Genomic DNA, 10138 nt, shown 5'->3' on the forward strand with positions numbered 1-10138 from the left:
ATGTATGACCAAGGACAATAGGCACCAGTGGGGACTCCGTGAGCAAGAGGGTGATCTCCTCAGAATGGTTTCCTGAGGTTATGAGGGTGATAGGTCCCGTAGTGTGTGTGATACTGGGAAGGTTATGTCCATTGAGTGCATTAACAGAGATCTTGTGGCAGAGAGGAACTATGGGGATTTGAAGGTGAGATGCCCGACTGTAGTCCATGAAATTACCCTCTGCTCCGGAATCCAGCAGGGCTTGGCAGTTGTGGAATCGGGCTGCCCATTGTAGTCTTACCGAGAGGAGAGTTGAGGACGAGGATTTCTCCAAGGATAATCCACCCGACAGTAACCTCGGTTCTACTGTCGGGCTGGACAGTGAACCAGGATGTGCCCCTCAGAGCCACAGTATAGGCAGAGTCCCATAGCTCTCCGGCGGTTACTCTCCTCCCGGGAAAGCCGAGCTCTACCCACCTGCATGGGTTCGCAAGTGGATGTGGGGCTGACCGTCATACTGGAGTTGGCAGCGGAGACAACAGGAAGTCCCGACCTAAAAGTGGAACGACCTCGTTGCTCACCCCGCTGAAGACACGTGTCATCGCGAATGGCTAGATCGATCAGTCCATCAAGACCAGAGGGTAACTCCATTGCAAAAATCTCCTTCTGAACGCGGTCAGCCAACCCATACAAGAACATGTCCCACTGCGCCTCTTCGTTCCATTTACATTCCGCCGCCAGGGTCCGGAACTCGATGGAATAGTCAGAGACGGTCCTGTCCTCCTGCCGTAGTTCGGCCAACATGCGTGCGGTCTCACGACCCATCAACGCCCGATCAAAGACTCTGGTGTGGGTAGACGTGGCTCATGCTGACGCCCGATGCCTGTAGATGTAGAGGGAACCGGCGGTGGGAGTAGCGCAGTGGGTAAGCTCAGCTGTTGTAGTTGGAGCTCGGACACCTGCGCTACCAAGGCTTGCATCGCCCTTCCCGTAGCTAGCATCTGCTCCTCCTGACGATCCATGCGTGTATTGTTGTGGGATAAAAAGTTCTGCAGATCTGTAGCATTCGCTGAATCCATAATGTGCCACACCCACACACGGAGAGGGCTAGAATGAGTCAGTGAGCCCATGAACCGTGACAAACGCTGTATCCACCATTTTGTGGAAACAAATCAGTCAGGAGAGTAGATTAACTTTGGTGGACTTAAACTTGAAAAATAGTTTATTGACGTCTTTCCTGTTGAAATAAATTAACTTCTGATGTTCATTCATGTTTATTTTGTGCTTTAAGTAAATATGAAAAGATGATCTGTGTCACCGCGATGTATTTTTCACTGCGTGAGAACATGATGAGTAGTGTGAGAGCGGCAAGGCTTGACAGACATAGCAACAGTAACTAAGGGTGGCGGATCTTCGCAAAGGGTCAATTCTTTTAACTTGACACGGTGTCTTAAAAACACAGTGCTTATGTGCGAGACGCTGCAAAAAACACAAGACGTGAGCGCAACGGTTAAACAGGTCCATATAGTGTGTGTTTACATAGAAAATCTATAGAAAAGAAGCGCATTGGAATGGAAAAAAGAGTTCTGTGTAAACGGCTCCAAAACTACCAAAAGACCTTTAGTCTATTCAAAGAATAAACTAATATAAAGAAAAGAAAACAAGTTTTCCCTGAGGTTATGAAAGTGTGTGTGAGGCTCTTTCAAAACCATAATGCCTTTGACAGATCAGTAATTGAATACACACACTCTCAGAAAAAAGCTGTCACCGGGACTAGACCAAGATACAAAAGCCAAAAGGGACATCTTTGTACCTTATTTACCCCTAAATGGTGCATATTAGTATCTAAAGTCTACATATTAGCAGTGGTGGGTAGTAACTGATTACATGTAATCTGGGTTACATAATCAGATAAAAAAAATGAAGTACTTCTAATTAGATTGCATTGCATTTTAAAATACTCATAATCAGATTACAATTATAGATTACATAATTACATATTATTCACATAATGGCAGTAAATTATTCATAATTTATTATTTCACCCCAAATCTTTTTGCTTTTTAAAATGTTCTTTTCTAAATGAATCTACCACTTGCATAGTTTGGGAAACCTTGCAGTAATGTAATGCTTAATGCATTTCATGATGTTGATAAAGAATTGAATATTTTTTGGTATACAATCGCATTCAAGTCTATGTGATAAATGAATTAGGTCAAAAGTAATCAGAAAGTAGTCAGACTACATTATTTAATATGTGTAATCCAGATTATGTTACTAACTACAATTTTCGTCATATAATTTGTAATCAGTAATGGACTATAATTTGTCTACCATTTTCAAAAAAGGGTAGCTTTGTACCTTTTTGTTCTGAGAGTGTCTGAAGTCTACTCAATCCCCCGTCACGTTTCCCTTGAGACTGTCCCTTGTCATCCAGTGACGACACTGGGTTTGGGCTCTTGACTGTGTCTGTTGGGCCCTTTCCTTCCTGAGGTGGTGCAAGAAGACCCTTGGGGCCGATCTGCTCTGAGATATGCTGCTGAATGACACCATGTTTATTCTCTGGATGGACTAAATGTCTTTTGGTAGTTTTAGGGGTGTGGTGTGACACAATGGATCCTTCTGAAAACCAGACTTTTGACTTCGGCATTAAGTAAAACAAATGAGACCACAAGTGCAGAAAAAAAACATACAAAAAAAATATAGTGTGCGAAAACTGATGAAATTAATAGAAATCTCTTTTTTGACTTTTGCAATCAGAATTGTTATACGGATTTTTGATACTATCTAGTATGCTCAAAGAATTTTTTATTTTTTTTAAAATATGTTTTTCAACAATTAGAAGCTACAAATCTGTTGCAATTACAAGGTTATTATCGTGAATTAAAACTAAAACCAAAGCCATTAACACTTGTTGATTAACAAATTGTTTTTGTTACTTGAAATAAAATATATGGTAACTAAAATATAACAACATCAAATATAAAATTAAACTTATTTTATTTCAATTATTTTCCAAAGCAGTATTTCTCAATTTCTTTAAAAGTACTAAATTAAATTAAATAAAAAATGTATAAATAAAAAGTAATAAATCCTATATAGACATTTGTATAAAAAATAAAAAAAAGCTAAAACTTAAGCTTATATTTTCAGTTTTCACTTTAATTTAAAAATGACAAAAACCATATATACAGTAAAAAATACAACAGTATATCAATGATCCTAAATAGCACTGGTTGCAGTCTGGCATCTCAAGTGATTTACTCATTATAATTATTCATAAAATCAGCACGGTATAGTTTTATGCTTTTGTTTTACGGTTTAATAAGACTTATTTATTTTACAAATTACAAGAACCCCTTGTAAGAAGAAACCACTCCATGAAAAAATGCCACATTCTTCAGTTATTTCGGCATTCAATGCATTGTCTGAAGGACCACAAACATGTTTCAGAACATTTCTATGCGTCTTTACTGGTTCATATGACATTTACCCTACTAAACCACATCTCATCAAACCAAATCCTGGTCATTTATTTCTAGACCACTGTCATTCAGAAGAAAAACAATGTGGTGTAATCTCTGAATTGTTGCAAGATGTTGATTAACAAACCACACTAACAAACTGAGATTAACAAACCACCCTGTGCATGCAAGCCAGAAAACTAGAGAAAAACATAATTTCTCATGTAATGCAAAGACATTTAGACTATTTTATGTGTCCAAATACTTCTTGGAGTGACTGTACTTGGAAATAAAGGTAATGTAAGGACAATCTCAGTTGGAACATTGTTTCTAGAAACAATGCAACAAAACGTGTCATAATTTACTCATGCATGTCTTTCTTACATGCAATCAACAATAAAAACGTAAAAACGTCGCCTTTCAGGTCATTGTTCACATGTCTTTTTGCTGTGAAATCTTTAGATTTTTATAAAGTAAATGCAAGAATAACTTTTATATTGTTAACAATATTTCAAGATAAACCCTTAGCATCTTAGGTTTACTTGATTATCAATATATGTAATTATTTTTTTTTTTAGAAAAATCATGTTAAAATGTGTTCAAATATGATCCATCAGGTTTTTGAGGAATGTTTATTTGTTAATATTCCAATATTTATATTCATTTTAAGTAGACTGTTACCGATTTACATGACAAGCTATCAGAATGATTTACTTTTTGGCATATAAATATCAGCATCTGCACCAGATTGCATATTTTTGCTCAGCATTGGGCAAATTGTGTTTTTCTTCCTCGAGTATGAGCTCCATATTCTCATTATATCATATAATATCATATATACAGGTGCATCTCAATAAATTAGAATGTAGTGGAAAAGTTAATTTATTTCAGTAATTCAACTCAAAATTATGATTATTAATATATATATATATATATATACACACCTGTTTGAACAGAAATTTAATTTAAGTCGATTTTAACTAGAAAAACATAATTGTGTCTGGACATAAATATTCTCATTACTCTGTTACAGTAATGAGAATATAATGAGAATCATCAATAAATTAATGAGAATTGCAAACAACGACAAAAAAAAAGATCCAGTTGCATTCAAGTGATGAGAATTGGGGGTAAACATGTTTAATTTTCTTGAAAATAATGTCACATTGCACAATAACTTAATGATCCTAAAATATGCTTTATTATCTTTATCCAAAACAAGTTAACAATGATAACAATTTAGCAATGAAACTCTTTGCTGAAGTACTCGTTAAGACTGCTGAATTAGAGCTCTTGAAGGAAAAGTTCACCCAAAAATGAGGATTTGCTGATAGTTTTCCCACTCTAAGGCCATTAAAGATATAGATAAGTTTGTTTCTTCATGAAAACAGATTTGGAGAAATTTAACATTACATCACTTGCTCACCAATGGATCCTCTGCAGTGAATGGGTGCCATCAGAATGAGAGTCCAAACAGCTGATAAAAACATCACAATAATCCACACAACTTCAGTCCATCAACTAATGTTTGGGAAGTGAAAAGCTGCGTGTTTGTAAGAAACAAATCCATCATTAAGGTGTTTTAACTTCATAAATCATTGCTTCAGGCCAAAACACGAATCCATAATAACGCATCCTCCATCTCCATCCAAATCCACAGACATGTTTGTTTAGAACTCTTTTTGCTTGTAAATGGTGCTTAAAGATGGATTTGTTTCTTACAAACACACTGCTTTAATTGATGGACTGGAGTGGTGTGGATTATACTTGTGAATTATTGTGATGTTTTTATCAGCTACATCATGGATGCCCCGAGGCCTTTTCAGAAAATCTTCGTTTTTGGATGAACTGTCCCTTTAAACCAGAGGTCCTCAACTCTGGCCCTCGGGGTCCACGTTCCTGCAGAGTTTAGCTCCAACCTTGATCAAATTCACCTGCCTGTAACTTTCTAGTAATACTGAAGACCTTGATTAGCTTGTTCAGACAATTTGTGCAATTGCTTGGTTGGAGCTAAACTCTGCAGGAAAGTGGACCTCGAGGGCCAGAGTTAAGAACCCCTGCTTTAAACCACCCATGCTGTTTACACAAAGACAGAGAAGCAGTGCAGAGACTCATCAAATCCTTAAACATAAATACATTATTTTAAATTGTTAATCTTTGCTACAGGCAGATTTCTTCATATTATTTCTCATTGTTAAGCATAGAGCAGATTTGCATGTGCTAGATTTTGTAAATGTGAAGTCTTGCTGCCCTCTAGTGATAATAAAACAGACTGCTCAGATTACAGGGCTCAGTTCTCCTCTTAAACACATTTATCAGATTCAGTACACAGAGAAAGTCAAAGATAATCATTATAATAACATGTCTATCTAACTTCAAGACTGGACCAATACATTTACTTTTGAGAATGATGAAAATGCATGAAAATGTGACAAACATTGTAATTTTACCTTTTGTGACGATGAGCATGCCTCCACTCTGCAGAAGATCTCCACTAAAGTTTCCATGAATTCCTTCTGCACTTGCCTACAAGAAAGTGTGTGATAAACCGGAAACAGAAGAGTTGAAGTCTTTAAAAGGTTTAAGATTGCATGCACATCTTGAAATGATGAGCAATTATTTAACACCTAATATAAGGTCATTATTAAAAAATGTTTACAAATAAGACACCTAATAAGTCATTTAATCACTAAGTCTCATTATACCAGAATTATAATTTACAAGCGCAATGTGTAATGTGTTATAAATACCTTTGAGGCAATTTCTCGTACGCTCTTTCCCATAGCAGCTGGAATCACATTCACGGCATTGTACCTGAGTTTGAAAACCAGAAATATTTTTGTTCATTTTGACATGCTTGTGTCACAGTCCATCATACACATTAAAAAAAAAAATATTCATGAAACATATATTGCAAGTTCCCTCATACCTTTTAAAGCCTAAATCGTTGTAACACTGTTTCTTCTCATCAATGTAGATGTCTAAAACAAAGACAAAGTTAAAGATTCACAGGATCAGGAAGATGGTAATGATAGCCAAGGTAAACACAGGCATGGTAACAGGTCAAAGAATTACAGTAAAAGACAGGAATTCAATCACCAATAAATTCAAAACTAAACACACACAATGTGCTTAACCTGAGGTTATCACTTATTTCACAAGAAGGAATGCAAAGTAATGCATTTGCATTAACAAAACCTGAATCCAGCATGATTCGAGAATTTGAGCATCTTGGGCTTCAATATAAGCAAGAAAGTCTGTACAAAGTCACATGATCAGTGTTACTCAGTAACATGCATTTATAAATAGTGCCCAATCTGAAATAATTTGCCTACCTTTTATAACATTATACCATGCATTATTTTAATGTTTTCATTTTATTTACAGGTTTAAATGTTTATATCTCTTTAATTTTTTTAATTTTTTAAAATATTTGTAAGAAATTAAAAGTTGTTTTATTTTCATAGTTTCTTTTTATTTACAGGTTTAAATGTTTCTATCCTTTATTATATATATATATATATATATATATATATATATCTCAAAAAATTTGAATATTTTCTCAAAGATCAATCAAAAAAAGATTTACAAAACAGAAATGTTCAAGATCTCCAAAGTAGGTTTAATTATGCACTCAATACTTGGTTGGGGCTCCTTTTGCATGAAGAGAATTACTGCTTCAATGTGGCGTGGCATGGAGGCGATCAGCCTGTGGCACTGCTAAGGCACTATTGAAGCCCAGGCTACTTTGATAGCAGCCTTCAGCTCGTCTGTATTGTTTGGTCGGATGTTACTTATCTTCCTCTTGACAATACCCCTTAGATTCTCTATGGGGTTCAGGTCAGGCATGTTGGCTGGCCAATCAAGCACAGTAATATCATGGTCAGCAAACCACTTGGAAGTGGTTTTGGAACTGTGGACAGGTGCTAAAGTCCTGCTGGAAAAGGAAATCAGCATCTCCATAAAGCTTGTCGGCAGATGAAAGTATAAAGTGCTCCAAAATCTCCTGGTAGACGGCTGCATTGACTTTGGACTTGATAAAACACAATAGACCAGGGGTCGGCAAGTAAGTTTGGGCCAAAAAAATTTTCAGAACATAGTCAAAGGATAATTTAAGAAGAATATTAATTGATGAAAAATGCATCCAGAATTGCCTGAGACGGACTGTTACAGTGTCTTTTGTAACTGGTAGTGAGCTGTTACTCTGTGTTAAATCCTGTAGTAGGACAGTCATTAACAAAAAGCCACATTTGTGTGGTGGTGTCGGGGTTTTACACTGGATAAATTAATAAAGCAGAGTACTGACACGCAACCTGGCAAGTATCTTCATTCACCAACTTGCAACACAGACCGCCTTGCTAAAACACACATATGTGGGAGATGCGGAATGGATAAAAAAATAATTCAAAAAATAAAAGAGGACTTGGATAAGCCCATTAATAGCATGCTTGAGTTATGCTCTTAACAAACTATGTTTTATTTCCTCTTTCCATATTGTGAATAATAAATGTGTATCATTTTAATTTGCTTGTTACACAATGGAGCCTAACTTATTGTAATAATTATTTGACGTAGCCTACTTTTACACTCAGAATTATTGCTTGGCATCCTCACGTACTAAACTGCATTTTTTTTTAATTGTTTGCGTGCTGGAGGTACGCTGTTATGTCGTGTGCAGAGTGGTGTTAACATTTAAGCTAGCTGGTGAGAGAAAATGGCACTATCAAAGAGTCTAAAGAGGAAAGTTGACAGCGAAAATAGGGCATACAAAGAAGAATGGAAAGACAACTATGCATTCATCCTACCTAGTTTTGTGAATGCAAAGCCGGTGTGTCTTATCTGCAACGAAGTTGTTGCTGTTTGCAAAGAATATAATATTAGACGGCACCACGAGACGAAGCATGGCACCTTCAAAGTGGCCTTTCCGCTCCAAACAGAGGCACGAAAGCGCAAAATTGAAGCACTGACAGCAAGCTATGCACACAGCAGCAGGATCCTAGGGCCTCACAGATCAACAGAAAGTGACAAGTGCGTCCCTAAAAGCGTCTTGGCTGCTCGCACGACACAACCGGCCATACACTGACGCAGAGGTTTTCAAAGAGGTTATGGTGACAGTTTCGGAAGAACTGGTGGCTACTGACAAGTCGATGAATGCTATTATTGCCTCTGTGAAACAGTTACCCCTATCTGCGAGGTTCGCTATCCGGCGCATAGATGCGCTGCCGGATGCTGTGCAGGAAGTTATGATCAGTGGTCTCAATCAGGCCAACTACTTTTCCCAAGCCATTGATGAGAGCACTGACAACACAGATGTAGCCCAGATGTGCGTCTATGTTAGATACTTTGATGGAAAAGTGTGCCCTTCTAACCTTATTCCATTAGAAGGGCACACGACTGGGGACATTATATTTATGAAATTGGAAGAGTTGTTTAGGCTGCATTCATTGTCATTTGAGAAGGTTAACCTAATCGTGACAGACGGGGCTCCTGCTATGGTGGGAAAGCAGAGATCTGGTAAGCAGAGTGAAGGAGATCGCCCCCCAAATACATGGACTGCATTGCCTCATCCACCAGAGTGTCCTCTGTGCCAGGCTCAGCGGTGAGCTAAAGGAAGTAATGGATAAAGTGATGAGAGTCATTAATTTTGTCAGGGGAACATCAAACACACAGCATCGTCTTTTCCGACAACTTGTGGTCGAGTCAGAAGAGGCCACTTACGATGACTTGCTGCTACACAATGACGTGTGCTGGTTAAGCAAATGAAACGCGTTGGGCCGCTTCTGGATGAGGTCAAGGCGTTCCTTAAATTAAGCAAGATTATTGGCAGCAGCTGATCACCTTGCCCTCCAGGAAGATGAAAAATTAATGTCTAATGTTGCATTTTTAGCGGATACATTTGGCCACCTAAACCAGCTTAATCTGCAGCTACAGGGGAGAGGCAAAACCATAGCGGACATGGTTGAAAAACTGGAATCATTCACGAGGAAGCTGGAGTTGTTGGAGTCAGATATATCAACTGGCCGGCTGCTACATTTCAGTACACTAAAAACATAGGCCCTGGGACAAGTGACAGAGCTGATGGTGGACTTCATGAAGCAGCTACAAGCCAACTTCACTTCTATGTTTGAGGACTACTCTATCCCAAAGGATATTATTGCTTTTGTGCATGACCCTCTCACAGTCCGACCAGGAGACTTCTCCTCCCTGGTGAAAAAAATGATCCCCTTGTTGGACGGGGCAGCATTTCAGATGGAGTTAATTGATTTCCAAACAACTTCCCTGGTCATTGATGCGCTCAGAAATGCGGAGTCTGTGAGTGCCTTTTGGGTGGCATGCTTAAAAGAGTATAGCACAATCAAAACACTCGCATTTTATGTGCTGACAATGTTCCCTTCCACCTATACATGCGAGTCGACCTTCTCATCAATGAATGCGATAAAGACACATGAGAGAAATCGACTGACGCTTAAAAACCTGGGCCCTCATTTATCAACAGTGCGTAGAAAAGGTTCTATATTTTGTCCTAAGAATGAAATTTAGAATGTGCCTAAGTACAAGAAAATCCGTATTTATCAAACGTGCGCACGCAGTTCTTAAGCACATGGGTAAGCAATCATTGTTGATAAATCCCACATGTGCGTAAGTACCATGCTCGTTCACGTTCACGGTCATTTGCATTCGGAAACGCCTCCAAT

At 38.0% G+C, this 10138-nt stretch overlaps 1 protein-coding gene across 1 annotated transcript in view; it reads right to left on the minus strand.

Moving 5' to 3' along the window:
- Positions 1-843: 843 nt before the first annotated feature.
- The window catches only part of LOC107756615 (prostamide/prostaglandin F synthase-like), a 14362-nt gene continuing 5067 nt past the window's right edge, over positions 844-10138 (minus strand). The window contains exons 3-6 of the mRNA XM_016573797.1: positions 6373-6424; positions 6194-6257; positions 5894-5969; positions 844-1028 (exon numbers count right to left, since the gene is read on the minus strand). Coding sequence (XP_016429283.1) covers positions 844-1028; positions 5894-5969; positions 6194-6257; positions 6373-6424 — 377 coding nt within the window. The remainder of the gene's footprint in view (positions 1029-5893; positions 5970-6193; positions 6258-6372; positions 6425-10138) is intronic.

The sequence above is a fragment of the Sinocyclocheilus rhinocerous genome, unplaced genomic scaffold (assembly GCF_001515625.1).
Source record: "Sinocyclocheilus rhinocerous isolate Xijiao unplaced genomic scaffold, SAMN03320098_v1.1 scaffold532, whole genome shotgun sequence".
Taxonomy (NCBI): domain Eukaryota; kingdom Metazoa; phylum Chordata; class Actinopteri; order Cypriniformes; family Cyprinidae; genus Sinocyclocheilus; species Sinocyclocheilus rhinocerous.